Below are 19,735 nucleotides of genomic sequence, written 5' to 3' on the forward strand. Positions count from 1 at the left end.
TGGAAACACCAAGATGCGCATAAATTTGCAAAATGCGCATAAAAAACATATGCACATAACTGAGTAGGATAAACTTTTTATTTGATAAGAAAGGATGCGCATAAACTACGATGGAAACACTTTTACCGAACTAATTCCAGTATGCGAATTAACAAAGGTCATGTGATTTTGTTATAAGAGATCATGTAATGATAAAAATGTGTCCGAATGGATAGACCAGCAGGACGACCACATTATAAAGTATCTGAAATGTTGTTTCGGTCATTCTAAAACACATAACCGTTTCAGTATTAGTGTTATTATATTTTTAATTACCTCCAGAATTGTCATGAACGTCTGTGCTCTGCGTCTCACGCCTTCAAATGCCACCACGCATTCATTGCATGTTGGCATACTGCCTTCTGAGGCACAAGTCATTTATTAAATATGGAAAAGATTCACGCAGTCTCTCTTACTGCAGCAAATGTAGTTTTTAGTTTTGATATTTGACACCAGTTAATCAGGAAGTGACGATTATGTTCTCTTTGACTTGTTGGATGGAAACGCTGCTTTATTCGCCCCTCTTATATGCGCTATTCCAGTTATGCGCTTATATTTAATTTGCATCTTTGAATGGAAACATAGCTATTGTCACTTTGTAAAAAAATGTTATGCGTGTGCACAAGTATAGTCCCACATTTGCATGTCTGCTGTCACAATTACCAGCTGTCTAGGCTTTGCAGATCACTGGAAAGCATCACCCGGACTACAATTCTGCCACTGAAATGAACTTCAAATCCCCTGCACTCACACACCTGGCCCAGATTCCTTTTGATTACAAACACACAGCTGAAGCTTGTGAAGACTGATTCATGTTCTACAAATAAACCTCACTCACACACACATTGCTGAGTCTTGTTGTTTGTAACATTTCTAAGGGTTTGTCTGGACTTGTTATGTTTTTGACCCATGTTTTATTTATCGTTCTTGTTGTTTTTGTCGCCTGCCCTGATCATTTGCCTTCTTTTGACTACGCTCTTCGATACTCCTTTTTGCCCCTATTTTGACCGTTGCTTGCCTGACTAATCTCTTAAATAAACTGCACATGGATTCTCATCTTCATTGCCAGCATACTTAAGTAACATCTGTAGACAGAGCATGTAATGCACGTGCACATATCTTCTCACACATATCACACACATTTTTGTAGTTCACATGGAGTGGATAATGAAATTGTTTAAATGCTGAATCCTTGAATAAAAATAGTCAGTGTATTTGTATGACACAACTGATTGTTTACCTAATGACAAGCATTGACTCGCTCTTTCAGATTAGATTAAATCATGTGAAGGAGTCAGATCAACCCCTTCTGAGGACAAACTATTCAGGACAGCAAGCCAAACAGATCTTTTCAAGCAGATATAAATATCTTTTGGAGTGTTAATAGATGTCTTCTTTTCTATAATTTCTATATAAAAAAAATATACTGACTTTAAGCTTTTGGGTGGTCTAGTAGTGTATAATGTTTTAAAAGCTTTCTAAAAAATTCAGAAGCTTTTAAAACATCATTTATAGTATTTTCTTTCTCTGAAAATGACAAAACAATAAATTTTTTGGTGATTAAAAAACAGCATTATTCCACCAAATATTGATTTCCTAACACTTCTGGATTTAAATAATTGGTATTGTGTTGTCTAAAAATGAATAAAGAAATCTGAACAAAAATGCTCAAAATTAGCCAATCTTTCCTAAAATTTGGATTTAATTTGTAGTTTGCAGAATAAAACTCGCATAAAAACCTATAAATCATAAATTAACTATTCATTGTAAATCCAGATAAAAGGATTATTGTCCCAGTGGTCTCCTAATTCTTTCCATAGCATAGGGTGTGTGCTTGTTTGTGTGGTTTATGAGGACACAAGTTTGTATAATGACATGGGTATGACCTAGGTATTGCAATGTTTTTTTAAATGTGGTTTATAAGGACACACCTTGTTTTCTCATAATGTAAAACTGTTTAAAATCATACATAACAGATTTTTTCCACATCAAAAAATTGCCTCTGGTTTCCTGTGAAGGTTTGGTTTAGGGGTAATTAGCAGTGTGCGAATTATACATTGACGATCAGGTCAACTGTTTTGGTTTGCGTAATATATGCTTTAGTCATTTATTTAGTTATTTTAGTTACATCTAGTTTAATAATAAAACATATTTAAGTTTTCAGCGTTTTGAGGGATAATTCAGCCTGATCTCACAAGAAAACTTAAGTATTTTACGTTTTGTCAGTTTAGTGGCAAATTTGTACGAAAATGTATGATTTGAAAAAGGAGGCGTGGCACCCAACCCTGCATCTAAGCTCAACCGATGAGCAAATCGGACTAAATTGTACAAATTAGATCATACGAATTCATACAAATTAGCCACTAAATCAATGAGTTACGAAATGCTGTGAGATTGCGTTGGATAATTAGTGTATTCTTACCTACACTATTCTCTGATTAGTTATTTCAGATGTTACAGTAGGTCAAACTAAAATCTACGCATCTAATTTGACTTTACTTTCAGGTTAAATGTAAATACAAACACCTATTTTACGAGGAAACAGAGACTTGTGAACACAGTGTCTATCGGTGCACTAGATCTGCCAATTTCAGACTTTTTTTTTTAATAAACTGATTAGCGCAATTATGCATTCACAATAGTTTGAACCATTAGAGGGTTGATTAAATGTATATTTATATTATCTGTTATTGTAATAATTAACATTATAATGTAAAATATACAGATCAGAGTGAAATTTTTCTAGTATTAAAAGACTGACCAAGCGTAAATTAGGGTCAACCCTAAAAGGAGAGGGCAAATTCTTCAGCAGGATAGCGCTCCTTGTCATACTTTAGCCTCCAAATCAAAGTTCCTGAAAGCAAAGACGCTCAAGGTGCTCCTGGATTGGCCAGCCCATTCACCAGACATGAACATTATTGAGCATGTCTGGGGTAAGGTAAGGGAGGAGGCATTGAAGATGAATCCAAATAATCTTGATGAACTCTGAGAGTCCTGCAAGAACGCTTGCTTTGCCATTGCAGATGACTTTATTAATAAGTTATTTGAGTCATTGCAGAGATGTATGGATGCAGTTCTCCAAGCTCAAGGGAGTCAAACACAATATTAATTCTTTTTCCACTGCAGTATGACTTTATATTCTATACTGTACATTATTTCTGTTAAGTCACGTTATTATTTGTTGTTCATAAAACTATAGGTGACAACAAGGATAGGTGACAACTTCTTTACAGTAGTGTACAAAAAAAGTGTTTTCCAGGGAACTGGACTGATACTAATAACTGATAGTCTTACATGAAGTCAGATCTGCGTGAGTTGAAGTTTTCTGGGTGGAGGGAAGCAAGCGGTTGTAAATGTTCCAGCTGAGAGCCACACCTACAGCGTTATGTAACCTCAGCTGCCTTGAACAGTCAAACAGCCACACGTCGCTCACGAAGCAGCCAGACTTATCATATACAGTTTGCATGAGCCGATCATGTAGAGCGAAACACGAGCTGCAGGCCCAGACAAATCCTCAGCTGGATTAATGCATGCCCAGTTGATTTTATTCACATACAGTCTCTACGGTTGCAGTGCAGTACAAAGTGTGCAAACAGATAAGATGTAGCTTGCATTCAGAGCAGTGTCAATATTAGAAGTTTTCAGGGTTGCTGAGCACTTATTCTTTGCTGACTGTTTGTTGACACACACCTTTACGTTTCTCTGCAGTTTCCTGTGACAGATAGAGGAAGCGCTTGCACTTCAGCCTTGCACAAAGATATCGGTCGACAGAGAGACACTGTGACCTAACATCAGCAGTCTGAAGGTCATTATGTAAGTGCTTTAAATATATGCGCATCTTATGTACTTTAATGATATAATGAATGGAAAAAATATATATAGATATACATATTTAAAATAAAAATCAACCCAGGCTCATTCTGAAAACGTACCCTTATATACAATTCTGGAGAGCACCAAATACGCAAGCGCTGCATTTTTTTGCAGTTTTTATTTTCGCAAATCCACCAGAGGCCGCTGTGTACTCTTTTTCAAATCTTAAATTTCTCTCACGGCTGCCGTTCGTGCCTACTGTTCTCGCGCAAATCTACCAGAGGCCACTGTCAACCGACTGACTGAATGAATGACCGATCGACCGAATCACCCTCCTTCCCTAAACCCAACCAATATTGTTTTCAAAAGCACCGATTCACCCACCCACCTACTTCCCTAAACCCAATCGACAGTTTTTAAAAGCAATTCAGAAAAAGAAAAGCCCTTCCCTGATTTTTACCATATTTTCAGATTTTACCACATTCTCACCCTGTTATTTACTTGTTTATTTTATTTTTTGGCATCTGTTTTTGTCTCACCCACTTTCTGGAACCATTCTTCACCGGACTTGAACCCCGTCATCAGAGTCAACTTCTCTCTGCGTCTCAAGTCTGCCGACATACATGGCGAGCTAATGAGACAAACTGGTAACAGCGGGAAAGCCATCAATACGGAGGTAAGCGCTCCGTAGCTTTCAATTTAAAGACAAAATGAAGCCATACGCACTTCTGGCTATATAATTCGTGATCTCCAGAAATGAATATAGGGCTACGTTTTCAGAATGAGCCTATGTTGATAAAAATATATAATAAAGTTGCAACAGTAGTGCAGTGTTGTTACAGATAATTCTGAAAAAAATACTAAAATTGCTAAATATATATATACATATATATATATATATATATATATATATATATATATATATATATATATATATATATATATATATATATATATATATATAGGTGCTATTTAGGTGCAAATTTTATCTGAAAACCTCTGACTATAAACAAAATTATTATGCATTAAAAACTTTCTTTTCGACTTAGTCCCGTTATTAATCTGGGGTTGCCACAGCGGAATGAACCATCTGTATTAAAATAGTAACAATATTCATTCATTTTCCTTCAGCTTAGTCCCTTATTTATCAGGGATAGCCACAGTGGAGTGAACCGCCAACTAAACCACATATGTTTTACGCAGCAGATGCCCTTCCAGCTGCAAGCCAGTACTGGGAAACAGCCATACACACTCATACATTACAGCCAATTTAGTTCATCCAATTCACCTGAAGTGCATGTTTTTGGACTGTGTGGGAAACCGGAGCCCCCGAAGGAAACCCATGCCAACACGGGGAGAACATGCAAATTTCAACTGGCCCACCCAGGATTTAAACCAGCGACCTTCTTGCTGTGAGGCAACAGCGCTAACCATTGAGCCATTGTGCCACAACTAGTAAGAATATTAAATAAATGATTTAAACACTGCTGTGACTTCTAAAGTCACAGTCAGTAGCCGGCAGCTAGCTCTCTGCAACTCTCACATGGTCACCCACTAATCAGCTAATCAGCGCTATGCCCGGTCAGCACCTGGATGGGAGATCACATGGGAAAGCTAGGTTGCTGCCAGAAGTAGGGCGCTCAACCTGTGGTCTGTGTGGGTCTAACGCCCCACAATAGTGAAGTGGATTCTATACTGCTTAGTGTAGCCAATCAGCTGGTGTGTGGTGTGCGGTCTGGTCCAATATGGCTGTCATCATGTCATCCAGGTGGATGCTGCACACTGATGGTGGATGAGGAGATCTAATCCAGAAAAGCTCTATGTAAATTTAAGGAATTATTACTATTATTACTTTTTTGACAAGGTGGAAATAGGCTTCCATAGATTATTATGTTAATGGCTTTCACGTAAAGCATAGTATGATATGGAGTTTATTTAGTGCAAACAAAATAAAAGCAGATAAATATTTATTATGTGATACAAACTGTAAATGGGCTTCCACAGAATACAGCATAAGTGTATTGTAATATGAGATTAGGCATCGCACTTAAGACTTTCTCAACCGATTCTCATTTTACACAGACGTCTTCAGGAAAAGGGCACAGTAAAAAGGAACTATTGCTCAGAAACTCTTGCTTTATTGCATCTTTATGCAATCACGTCTTTCTTGCTCTTTCAGTGACAAGTTGCTAAAAGACACCAGGGATATTGCCACACAAGCCACTGTCATGCATCACCTAAAAATCACACCAGATAAAACTGGACAATAAGGCTTATCGTGAGAGCTTGGCCGCAAGAACGGACAGCTTGTTCACAAAGAGGGACAGAGATTGGTAATGTAGTAATGGAGCACACAGGCTTTTCATTATACAACACAAGGCTTGGTATTGTGAGGCTGAATGGGGTGAGCATCTCCTTACCCAAACCAGCTGATCATCCCACCATAGCACCACTAACAGCTGTCAGCCAAAACCATCCCATTCAGAAATACATTCAGAAATAAACCAGAAACCAGGCTCCCTGGTAATACATTGCTCTGGGTGCATTTTGTTGCAGGTTTTAGTTGAAAAATCCACTAGAGGGCGCTGTCAATTTTTTTTGTGTATTTTAAAATGTGTTTTATTGTATGTTTCAGAAAAGCATCCTTCTTGTAGATGTTAGTTATGTGCGATCGCAAACAAATCATTATAATTAACCGGATCTTCTAAGCTAAACGCTCGAACCAGTTCACTAAATCGAACTAAATCATTGGAAACGGTTCACATCTCTACTAAGCAATTATCAGCAAATGACTTACATTTTAACATCCCTGATACACTCTCTGACTCGTTATAAACCAAGAACAGTTTATAAACAGACAAGAATGGTTACTAGAATAGTACACTGAGATCAGATTTGAGAACTGGTGAACTGATAGTACTGTGTATGAGTGATTCAGTGCATGAACCAAACACAAACAGCACATTGACAGCCTGCTGTGACTGACACAGCACCACAGTACCGTCTAAACCAAACTTGGACAACTGTTTAAGCTGCAGTGCGGGTAAACTGAGGGATTAAATGAGAGAAATGGCAAAACTTAAGTTTAATTAACTGAAAACTAAAGTGGAATTTAAATAGTAAGTGAATCATGCTTCATTTGGATTGCAAAACTTAATTGTAAGAAACTTTTCAGATCATGGTGATGTTCTGGCTGAAATTGATTGCTGACTATATATTGAGTCCTATAATAGGAGGATTGTCATTACATAATTGCGGAAAATGTCATTACGTTATAGCGTAAAAGCACCGGTGATGTTTTTTTTTGGACTAGTTCATTGAAAGGAATTGTTCGAAAGATCCAGTTTGCGGAACAGATCTGCCCAATCCTGTTCCGGGAGATCTTTCTTCAACATAGGCTCATTCTGAAAATGTAGCCCTATATACATTTCTGGAGATCGCGAATTATGTAGCCAGAAGTAAGTATTGCTGCATTTAATTTTTAAAATGAACACTATAGGGCTGTATGATGCCATTCCTTTTCATGCTTACCAGCTGACTGCTTACCTCTGTATGGACATCTTTCCCACTGTTACCAGTTTGTCCCGTTAGCTTGTCATGTACGTCAGCAGACTTGAGACGCAGAGAGGAGTTGACCATGATGACGAGGTTCGAGTCTGGTTAAGAACGGTTCCAGAAAGTGGGTGAGACAAAAACAGAATCCAAAAAATAAAATAATCAAGTAAATAACAGGGTGAGAATGTGGTGAAATCTGAAAACGTGGTAAAAATCAGGGAAGGGCTTTTCTTTTTCTGGATTGTTTTTGAAAATTGTTTGCTGGGTTTAGGGAAGTGGGTGGGCGGGTCAATCAATACAATTGGTTGGGTTTAGGGAAGGAGGAAGCTGGGTCAGGCCATCAGTCAGTCAGTCAGTCAAACAGTCTGTCGACAGCGGCCTCTAGTGGGTTTACGCGAGAACAGCACCTGCGAGAGGGGAGAAATTTGAGATCTGAAAAAGCATACAAAGCGGCCTTTGGTGGATTCGTGAAAACAAAAAGGTCAAAAGAAAGAAATATATATAGAGGTACATTTTCAGAATAAGCCTGAATTGTCTATCTTCTTACAGAGTTCAGCTCCAGCCTTGATCACAACTAAACCCACAGATTAGGATCTTACGGAGCACTTAGTAGTTAAACGGTAGTTGACAGGTGTGTTTGATCAAGGTATAGAAAGGAAGATCTCCAGGAACAGCCTTGGGCACCCTTGACCTAGTCCATAGATATATTCAAAATTGCACTATTTGAGGGAGCAGCCATTTCCAGTAGTGTCTGAAACCATAGATAATGCAACAACTAGAGTTGTTGAGTCTAAGTGCATAACATATTTTAACAGATTAAATATATAATTTCAGCCACATCTCGTAGGAGGTGGGACACTTCAGATACTAGAGAGCATTTGATTGGTCAGTGATGTCACAACAATTTCATGGAAGTGAGAAACTGGAATATTTAAACGTGAATTTTGTCTAGCTTATAGATGGCTAACATTTTGATACTAATCCCAAAACATGTAATTTCGCTTTTACAGGGACTTTCATTTATTGTTTACTTATATTATATTATATTATATAATATAATATTATATTATATTATATTATATTATATTATATTATATTATATTATATTATATTATATTATATTATATTATATTATGTTATGTTATGTTATATTATATTATATTATGTTATGTTATATTATATTCAACTTTATTGTCATTACACATGTACAAGTACAAGGTAATGAAATGCAGTTTAGGTCTAACCAGCAGTGCAATAGCAGCAAGTGCAGGATACAGGTATAAGTTATAAAGTGCAGTTATAGAAAAACTATGGTGATATTTACAGATGGATGTACTATGAACATTATATACAGGTTGTATGAACAAAGACAATATAGACAATAACAATAGATTAATATATGTACAGGTTGCTAATAATCAAAGGTGTGCAGATAGATATGAACATAATTACAAATGTATATGTACAGTGAGTATGTACAATTCGAGATGAATATGTGCAATTTTAATTCTGCAAATAATAAACAATAATGTAGTGTTTATGGGGAGTGTAAGTTATGAGGAGAGTGTGGGGGTGTATGGGGACAAAAAAGTCTGTGGGGGGCAGAGTTCAAAAGGGAGACAGCTCTGGAGAAAAAGCTGTTCCTAAGTCTGCTGGTTTTGTCAGGGGGAGCCTGAAGTGATGGACAGAAAGCAGTCTGTGAGCAGGGTGAGAGGAGTCCTTAAAAATACTGCGAGCTCAGTGCAGACAGTGTTTTTTCTGGATGTCCTCTATGGCTGGAAGTGTGGTCCCTGTGATGCGTTGGGCAATCATCACCCGCTGCAGTGCCTTACGCTCAGCAACAGAGTAGCTTCCATACCAGACTGTAATGTAGTTGGTCAGGATGCTCTCTATTGCGCAGTGGTAGAAGTTCACCAAGATGGCTGAAAGCAGCTGGTTCTTCTTAAGTTGCCTTAAGAAAAAGAGACACTGGTGAGCCTTCTTGACCAGGGGTGCGTTTCCCAAACAACGACGTAACTCGCGGCTGAACTACCATAGTACGATGCATCGTTTGGGAAAAGAACGATGTAGTGATGAGTGTTTTCCAAAACCTGTAGTTTCTCTGTCGCAAATCCATCGTTTGAACCATGTTAGTTATAGCGTAAAACGCCCACATTGATGCTCTAAACGGGGCGGAGTAACAACTTCTTTAGAGAAGAACAGTTTTTGTTTGGTAAACAAAAGAGTTTTTGTTTGGTAAAAACATGCACTCGCTTTCCATATTAATTGAAATATATGTAAATTGCACATATACGGTCTATGTTTCCTTTACAAATATTATTGAGAACATTATATTTTAAAACATAAAATCACTTACAAAAGATAACACATTCTAATATCATATATAAATCATATAAATAAATAAATAATGAGGCTATTTATTAAGAAATGAAATGTAATATATATTAGGAAATGAAAAATTCCTACTTTAATAATAAGATATATAATATTAATGATGATGACGATTACCATCATCATTATCATTAAGATATTGTCTATTTTTTGAAAAGTCTACTTTTACAATTTGACACATGCAAACCACTGCAGAAATGTTCAGAAATGTTCCCAGCAGGCCCATGTCATATACAGTACAGATACTTAATAAATAACCTACTATAAATTAAAAGCAGTAACATATGCTATGTTTTTTGTTTTCACAAGCTTTGGAGACGTAACATAAATTCCGCTTTTAAATAATAGGTCACCTATAGCTTTCGCTTGAGGCTGTGTTCAAAATGACATCAATGTGTTCTAAGTGCACTGTGAAGAAGGGAGCGCAATTGAACGCAACATGAAGATCACTAAAACTGAACTGTAAAAATACTTTGAAAGCAAATTACAGCTAAGAGAGATGACTTTAATGCTTTTTTTTTTATTCTAATAATTCCAAGTTTAAATGTTAGAATGTTCTAAATGAATAGGGCATAGGGGGGATAAGTGGGAATAGAACACAGCCAGGAACTATATTTCTAACTTCAGCTTGAGTAGTTGCAAGTGCACAAGTTTGCAACGCAGTTTGCGAATGTTCGTTTGGGAAAGCCAAATCAACAAACTGTTTGCAACGATGGAACTTGTGACCTTAGTTGGCTAACGTTGGAAATGCACCCCAGGTTGGAGGTGGTCCAGGACAGGTCCTTTGAGATGTGGGTTTCTAGAAACTTGAGGGATAAGACAGGCTCAACAGACATCCCATTAATGTGAATGGGATCACATGAGCCTATTCGTTCTTACCTGAAGTCCACAATGAGCTCCTTGGCCTTGGTGGCGTTAAGAAGCAGATTATTGTCTGTGCACCAAGTGGCCAGATGCTTTATCTTCTCCCTGAAAGCAGTCTCATCATTGTTACTAATTAGACCGATCACAGTTGAAAGTTACAAAATTATTCGCCCTCCTGTAAGTAGTTTTTTCCAATTATTTGCCAAATGATGTTTAACAGAGCATGGAATTTTTCATAGTATTTCCTATAATAGTTTTTATTCTGGAAAAAGTCTTATTTGTGTTATTTCAGCTAGAATAAAAACAATTTTTAATTGTATTAAAACCATTTTAAGGTCAAAATTATTCATCAATATTTTTTCAGTTTGTCTACAGAACAAACCATCATTATACTAACCTGCCTGAATAACCTATAAAGCCTTTAAGTGAAGTTTCTTAAACTAATTTCGAGAGGAGCACTTGATATGATTGAGCACGACTGGCCGCTCATCTGTAATCAGTAATAATCCAATCAGAGTGATCCTAGTTTACTGTAAATGGATCATTTTCTTCCTACTGCTCTATCTTCGTTTGGAAGAATCCCCCCTTCCACCCCATCTCCTCCTTTTCCTCCCTTTTCTAAAGGGGGAGCTCTCGAGACCTACCTGATCTCGGATCTCCTGATATGCTTATTTATAGGGTGGGAGCCCTGGGCTCAAATATCTCCGAGCTCAGGGTTCTCTCTCGGGACAGCATGCCAAACCTGCTTTAAACGCCAAGCATATCTAAGTGGGAACTCTTGAAATGTCACTTTAAGCTGAATAATAGTATCTTGAAAATGTCTAGTCAAATATTATGTACTGTCATCATGGCGAAGATAAAATAAATCAGTAATTAGAAATGAGTTATTAAAACTATTATGTTTAGAAATGTGTTGAAAAAATCTTTCCTTTAAACAGAAATTTGGGACAAAAATATATCGGAGGGTCTTATAATTCAGGATGGCTAATAATTCAACTGTATATTAGACTTTAATAATATCCCCCCCAAAAAAAACGCATCTTGATCTACATAATGCTTTCCTATGTATATTAAATGGCTCTTTTTTTTGAGAGAGTCAGTGTCTTTTAGAGTAGTCTGACCTCTAAATGCTGATGCGTCAGTCAGAGTGCACCAAACATTGTCCCACGTCTTACTCGTGTAGCTCAGTGCCCCGGCATCACATTCATTTAGCAACGTTCCCTCGTGGGGGCCAAGATGCCCGGGAGCATGTAAAGGGCAACTGTTAGATATCGTCCAGCAGACTGGATGAACCCGGCCAAGTCTGGATTGCACGATCACGTAGCCGCTACATGCACCGTGCATGCCATGTGGAAAAGGAGATGCAGCCAAAAGTTTTGAAACTGATTTATGCTTTTATGAGGCCCTTCGTGATTTATGATGATTTTATCTATGTACTTGTCTACCACAGATGGATTAGACTTATATTTAAAGCACATAAAAAAGAAAACCATATGTTATATAAATATGGCTCAACACAAACTATTTGTATTAAAATATTCTATTTAAGGATCACATTGTAGACCCAAAATAATAATTATTTGCCATTTTAAATAGTTATATTCTGACAATATCATACAAACCAGTAGATTTTGCCCACTTGTATTTAATTGTTTAAAATATAATCAAACTTCATTCCCCAGCTGGACTCAATTTTTCCATTTTAAAGCTCAGATGAAAAGGTTTTAATTTAGAAAAGCTTTGAATAATTTCCTGCTTTACTTTATTGTTTAATATACGATTTTAATACCTATATTTTATGTTTTATTATATGCTGTATTGTGTCCTTGAGTGTCTTGAAATGCCTTTGTTCATTAGAGGTCGCCACAGCAGAATGAACCGCCAACTTATCCAGCACACTCTCATTCACACACATACACTATGAACAGTTTCATTCATTCATTTTCTTTTTGGCTTAGTCCCTTTATTAATCTGGGCTCGCCACAGCGGAATGAACCGCCAACTTATCCAGCATATGTTTTAAGCAGCAGATGCCCTTCCAGCTGAAACCCATCACTGGGAAACACCCATACACACTCATTCACACACATACACTATAAATAGTTTCATTCATTCATTTTCTTTTCTGCTTAGTCCCTTTATTAACCTGGGCTCGCCACAGTGGAATGAACCGCCAACTTATCCAGCACATGTTGTAGCACATACACTCTTGCACACACCCCCATACTCTACGGCCAATTTAGCTTACCCAATTCACCTATAGCGCATGTCTATGGACTTGTGGGGGAAACCGGAGCACCCGGAGAAAACCCACGCCAACACGGGGAGAACATGCAAACTCCACACAGATATGCCAACTGACCCAGCCGAGGCTCAAACCAGCAACATTCCTGCTGTGTGGTGACAGCGCTACCCACTGCGCCACCATGTCGCCAATATTAATATTATTATTAATAATAATTAAAGGGTTCAACAGGTCAGAATAACATTTACTCATAAAGCCGATTTCCTAACCTATTCGCTTTTACAAATTTAAGTGGATTAAACGTAAACCAATGAAGTTGTCGACTAAACTCAAGAATTGTGTTGTTTCAGCTCAATTTAAATAAGTAGTTTGAACAAACAGTAAATATCTTTTTTTTGAGAGTATATATACAGTGTTCAGCATAATTGCGTACGCCCCATTTTGAAAATGAATATTTGTATCCATTTCTCTGTGAATATAGGCAATGTATTTTGGTGCATTTAAACAAAACAGATTTATTAAACAGATATATTTATTAAAATAATATTTCAGTCACCAAACATATTTAGAAATTGAAAAACAATTACATTCAAACAAAATATTACAAAACAAAATTACAATCTACAAAATTTCAACTAAATTTTTCTATTTTTTGCTTCTCTCGATTTTTTTAAAAATTTTATTTAATATTTTTCTATAACATATATTTGGATGTACTCATTTTTTGACCGTTATTGTAAATTATTTTGTTAGATAAGCACCAGATTTGGCTTCAGTACTGACTAATCTGATCTATATGCACAAATATAATATTGTATAGCTTCCTATTAAAAATATGAATCTAGAAGATAGATTTGTGAGGGGTGACCTAATATATGCTGAGCACTGTATTTAAGTATATACAAAATAGATTTTCAAAATATGTTTAAAATAATGTTTCATCCTCATTCTGTGTATAGAGTAGTCAACATCTAAAAAGGATGAACAAAAGCATCTCCTTTATATAAATCCTACAATGAACAAAATAATTCTATTAGATCTAATCTAATAAATCTAATCTAAATCTAAATCTAATAGACATCTAAGAATAGACCAAAACTAGACTAGTCATCGAACACAGATTAGACAGACTTCACATATGTAGTTGTTATTTATTTTTGTATTTGATGACTTTGGGCTTTTCTTTGATGTCTATTAGATGTTCACTGACAGCTCAGATTTAGTCTCGTTTAAACGAAGCCGTCTGTGTTTAGACATCTATTAGACATCTCGTAGACTTCTATTAAAATACTCATTGACATCTAAATGTAGATTGCTTGGCTAAAGCAATGCAAAATTTGGGCTGTCAGCGAAAATCTAATAGACATCTGAGAATAAACCAAACCTAGACTAGTCATCAAATACAGATTAGACAGACTTTACATATGTAGTCGTTCATTTTTTTGTATTTGATGACTAGTCTATTAGATGTCTAGTAGATGTTCATTGACAGCTCAAATTTAGCCTTGTTTTAAAAAAGCCGTCTATGTTTAGATGTCTATTAGACATCTATTAGACTTCTTTTAAAAACAAAAAAATGCTTGCTGGGAGACTAGGAAAAATGTTGATATAAAACGCTTTGCTGAAGGGTTGAATACTCCAACACAATCTCATGGCAATTCGTAACTTTTTGATTTAGTGGCTAATTCATACGAATTTGTACAATCTAATTCGTACAATTTAGTACGATTTGCTCATCCGCCAATGACGGTTGGGTTTAGGGGTGGGGTTAGGTGCCACGCATCCTTTTTAAAATCGTACAATTTCATACGACTGAACTCGTACGAATTAGCCACTAAACTGTCAAAACGTAAAATACTTACGTTTTCTCGTGAGATCAGGCTGAATACTCAGCATGAAAATTTGTGGAAGTAGAGATCGATGTCCTGTAATGCAGTTTAAATCTGTAAATAAAATTAAAAATACCCATAAGTCATCCAAATCAACTGATAACAATAGCCTCCAAATCATAACCTTTAAATTCTGTAGCACAGCTTCATCATTCAAGTGTTTGTGCATGTGTGTTAATATGAAGGAAACAACATAAATGACTTGCTTTTGTCTGTTCTGTGTGCTACGGGTTGGTTTAGCCTTAATATCACATTTTAAGATAGCTGCAAATCCCTCATTTTGTTTTATGAAATGTACAGATTTATTTCTTTGACCGCCTGGCCCAGTTTGCGTGCCTCATGCTGACCTATTTCACTTGAATGGACAGATGGTCGGACTGCAGTTGGTCTGATATACCATAATGCCGCACTGTAGCCAAAGCAGACATTTTGATGTTTGGTATTACTGTGATTCTTGTGTTTGCTTTACTGTATTCTTTGTTTCCACCCACATGAATTACTTCAAAGTAAGGGCGCTACCGGGATTGTTTGGTCGGTTAGAACATTGCATTGTTCATATTTCTGGCAACAATAAAATGGGAAAGATGAAAACAACTGGTTGAGGCAGGTTTTTGTTTTCAAAGTCTTTTATAAAATGCTGGAGGAATATCTAATGACCGTCATTTGGGGTGTAAGAAATCAGGTTAGATTAAAGTTTTAAACACTCATAACGCTTGAGAACTGAATATTAAGACTCAGTGTCTGATAGGAATAGATATTCTTTTCTAATTAGATTAAAAGGTCAAGAACTGATCATCCAAGCCAGACACTCTTTATGGGTCTAATACACTTTGGACTGCTTGATTTGATAAGAATGATGTCACGTCTCAATGAACTGCCTGCATTATCATTTATGACTCCAATTTCAGCCCGTTCTTATACAGTTTAAGAGAAGATAAAATACTGTAGGGAGAATAATTTAAATGGAAATTCCAACTCCACCAAAGAAAAAAACAATTGTATGTGTGTGTGTATATATATATATATACACTGAAAAGATTTATTCAAAGATGGTTACTTGCATTTACAATTTTTTTCAAGTGGAGTAGACTATTTATTTGGGCTGAATTTAAACAAATTAAGCTGAACATTACTAAATTTAATTTGTTGGTTTTAATTCAACACAGGGGCGTCATGGTGGCACAGTGGGTAGCACAATCACCTTACAGCAAGAAGGTTGCTGGTTCGAGCCCGCAGCTGGGTCAGTTGGCATTTCTGCGTGGAGTTTGCATGTTCTCGCTGCGTTCGCGTGGGTTTCCTCCAGGTGCTCTGGTTTCCCCCACAGTCCAAAGACAGTAGTGCAGCAGTGTTGGGTTGCAGCTGGAAGAGCACCCGCTGCGTAAAACATATGCTAGAGAAGTTGTCGTTTCATTTCTCTGTGACAACCCCTGAATAATAAAAGGCCTAAGCCGAAAGAAAATGAATGAATGAATGAAAATTCAACCTTCAAATTCTGCAGCATATTTGTCATTATTGGGTTTGTGCATGCGTGTACATTCCCTGGATGAATGAAAGGACATAGATGACTTGTTGTCTGTTCTGTGTGCTACAGGTTGGTTTAGCCTATTATTGAAAATAACTATTGTTTGCAATAATTTAGTCTACACCCAAAATTACAAGCAAGTTTATAGAAAGAATTATTTGTATTCAAATACCAATGTTATGTCTTTTTTTTTTTTAAACTACGGTTTAGCGTGATTATTATTATTAATGTTCTTTTTATTAATGTAAACTTTATAAAAATGCTTTGGCACTACAGTTGTCATGCCAATAATAAAAAAAAAATATATATATATATATTAAATTGAAAGGGAACCACCCCCATCTTTTAGACAATTTTTCCCCATATACACACACACACACACACACACCTCGTTGAATCTTGTGACAAGTCACCCCCCCAAAAAAAAAAAATAAAAAACCCACTCCACACAAGAGGATCCTTTAGAAGACTACAAACATGAGAACACCTTTGTAAATGCATGCTCCAACCTGTCTTTGTAAAGACACATTCCACACACAGGCTGTGATGCAGCGCTTACGAAACCAGATTAGCAGATACTCACTAACTCCATTCAGGATTAGATATTTGACCCAGCCCTCCATTAAATGGAGGCATCCTATTGCATATTGAAGGAAAAGGAGGAAACAAGCAGAGAAGCAGTTTAAGTTAATGCTTTATTTAATAAGTCACTATATTACATAACAGCACAATATAAAACTTGAAATTCTTTTTTTTTTTTTTGAACAAATCAAAAAAGGAAATGGGAGACGATACAAAAATCATGTGGGCCCCATTCAAAAGTCATACAATGCATGACAAGCACACATCTGAACAAGAGTGGGAGATGGAAACTGAAGGCACGCCATTTTCACATGGACAAGTGCACACGAGCAGCATCAATGCGTAAAAATCCCCTCATTAAAAGGCATCGGCTGACTAACGTTAAGAACTGAATTACCAGCATTCACGTTCTTCTACAGCGTCAAATGACAGTGGACTTCCTGACGTGGCATTGAGAGGTTAACGATCCAAAAACCTACAGCCTAACTGGAAGAGATGCACACTTGATGGTCAGTTAAAATAAAACCCTCATAGCCCTTCTTGTGGAAAACGTCCAGAAAGCACAGCCACAGGACAACCAGTTTTGGCCAAGAAACCCTTTTGATGTTAGGAGGGGAATCGAAACCTTTAGGTCCTTGCACTTCCCATTCCAACAGTTCACGAACAGTCTATATTAGCTCTTAATGAGTCAATCCTATCGCAATAGGCTACCCCCACCGATTTCTCTCTTGTACCGATTCGTAAGGTGATCAGCCTGAACTGTTAGTTTGGACAAAACAGAAAAGAGTCCGTGAAGATGATAGTGGAACTGGCCCTCCAGATCTGGGCCCTCCTCTACAGATTCCCCTTTCATCTGCAGCGGCTCTTCTTGCTTTACAGCCATTTCTAGAAAGCTGGCGCCACCAGCCATCTCCCGCTTCAGAAGACCCCACTCCATGTCGTTCTTGATAGACTTCAGGAGCAGGTAGTGCTCGTACATGTCCCGCTGTTTGCTTGGGTAGGAGGGCTCATGGTTGTTGTTGTGGCTAACAGAAGCGTGGCTCTCCTGCTCTTCCAGTGGGACGTCTCGCAGAAGGTTTGGCACCATGATGGTTTCGTCCATGTTGTTGGCTGCAGCGATGAACCGGTTCATGACGTTGAGCAGCGAGTGCTTGTTGCAGTGGCTGTCGTTGCTGAGCTGCATCATGGCAAAGCTGTAATTGAAGCAAAAACAATCAGTTTGGATTAGTTTTACAATAAAGAGTCAGCAACTATTGAATCAGAAAGGAAGTTGTGGCATAATGTTGTTCCCTGACATGGCTCACATTTAAGCTCTAAAACCTTGCACAGACATCTGATGGCCCTTTTTAAGATTAAAGGTAGATTTGATTTTGTATTTCACATTAAGCACTTGACCTTTATGTCAGAAAAATATTCTGTGCGAATACTAAAATGGTCATTGGCTGCTAATACTGACAAGGTTTCAATTTACTATCTTCTATGTGAAGCTGCTTTGACAAATCTACATTGTAAAAAGCGCTATACAAATAATGGTGAATTGAATTAATGATTTCACTATCAAAAGTACAACACTGTTCAGTCAAATTAGTGATAATGTTGTTTTGAAGTCATACTAGTATGTGATTTTAGACGGAATATTCAAGAGTACAGCGGTAAACATGGGGAAGTGGGATTAGAAGACCAACGTCACCTCAAACGTTTTTAAGGATGTGCGTTTGGCTCTCGTTTAGGTTTCTGCAGTCATGAACCGCTCCCAAACCTACAAAATTGGTTTTAAATACAATTAAAAAGGAGGGAATTTGTCGTGCACAATATTGGTGGTTACAAGACAGTCATTTAAACCACCTCCATTTGATTGGTTCGGGGAGTTAACTTCACAGCAATGTTAAGTTGTGTTAATGGGAGCTTAAAAAGGATTACATTTCAGCAGAAAAGCGAATGCATTGTCCATTTAGCAGACTAACGTTACAAGTTTAAGTCCATTTAACTATCTAACGTTAGATTTCACCGGTTAAATCAGCTCAGGCGCTCAGTTTCATACAGACCCAGATTTGAAATGGTACATATGAACCACGGTGAAGAGCCAACCAAGTAATAAAAAGGACTAAATGACACTTTACGTCCTCGTGTCGAAAATCAGTCTGTTTCTACAAACACCAATAAAAAACTTAACGACGTCTAAAACGCCCAATAATTATCCAATAACACCGATAAGTGTGCAGAAAAAGACAGTGCACACGAGACAGGCGTTACATAACCTTGAGATGCCAAGGAAAAACACAGTTAATCTATTAAGGCTTAGACCGAAAGGACTAACCTGGATGAAAGCGTGCACCGGCCCAAAATCAAACTACAAAAGCTTGAACAAGCTGCCAAAGCTTCTGTAGACTCAGCAGAGAAGAAAGATCCCTTCTTCTGTTCGCTCAGACGGAGACCGACAAAATTTATACGGTTTACGTCATAGGGCGGATCACCATGTCCAATGATATTTAGCGCTGTACGTGATTGACAGGCCATCGAACCAATAGAACACAAGCATGTTGTCCGCGTTCAACCCTGCCGGTATCTCTTTTGTATTATAATGTCGTCTGAAGAAGGCGAGTAAACGATGCCATTTTCCGTAACTTTTACTCTTAATTTGTCTCTTAAAAGTCTCTTACTCTTAAAAATGCACTCTTACTTGTGATGACTGAAAAAATAGAGGGCTAACCTTAAATTAAAACCTTAAAATATTCCAATTTAATCATTCCTAGTGGTAGTTCGTGTGTGTCAATGAAACGACTAGGTTGTTATTAGGCAAAATTTATGAAAATAATTGTTCTGTTCAATTACAGC

At 37.2% G+C, this 19,735-nt stretch overlaps 1 protein-coding gene across 1 annotated transcript; it reads right to left on the reverse strand.

Moving 5' to 3' along the window:
• Nucleotides 1–16,999: 16,999 nt before the first annotated feature.
• Nucleotides 17,000–19,442, reverse strand: mid1ip1l (MID1 interacting protein 1, like). Its single transcript, XM_056472107.1, has 2 exons — nt 19,218–19,442; nt 17,000–18,093 (listed from the first exon to the last, which is right to left on the reverse strand). The coding sequence occupies exons 1-2, from the start codon at nt 19,415–19,417 to the stop codon at nt 17,595–17,597; spliced, it is 699 nt and encodes a 232-aa protein (XP_056328082.1). The 5' UTR covers nt 19,418–19,442; the 3' UTR covers nt 17,000–17,594.
• Nucleotides 19,443–19,735: the final 293 nt, after the last annotated feature.

This window comes from Danio aesculapii, chromosome 14, assembly GCF_903798145.1.
Source record: "Danio aesculapii chromosome 14, fDanAes4.1, whole genome shotgun sequence".
In the NCBI taxonomy this organism is placed as follows: Eukaryota; Metazoa; Chordata; class Actinopteri; order Cypriniformes; family Danionidae; genus Danio; species Danio aesculapii.

Bases quoted from the DNA above. Each gene is read 5' to 3' on its own strand.
- mid1ip1l (XM_056472107.1), bottom strand. From the start codon at position 19,417: ATGGCCTGTCAATCACGTACAGCGCTAAATATCATTGGACATGGTGAT. The intron at 18,094-19,217 runs GTTAGTCCTTTC...CTTCAATTACAG, and splicing joins CGGTGCACGCTTTCATCCAG to CTTTGCCATGATGCAGCTCA.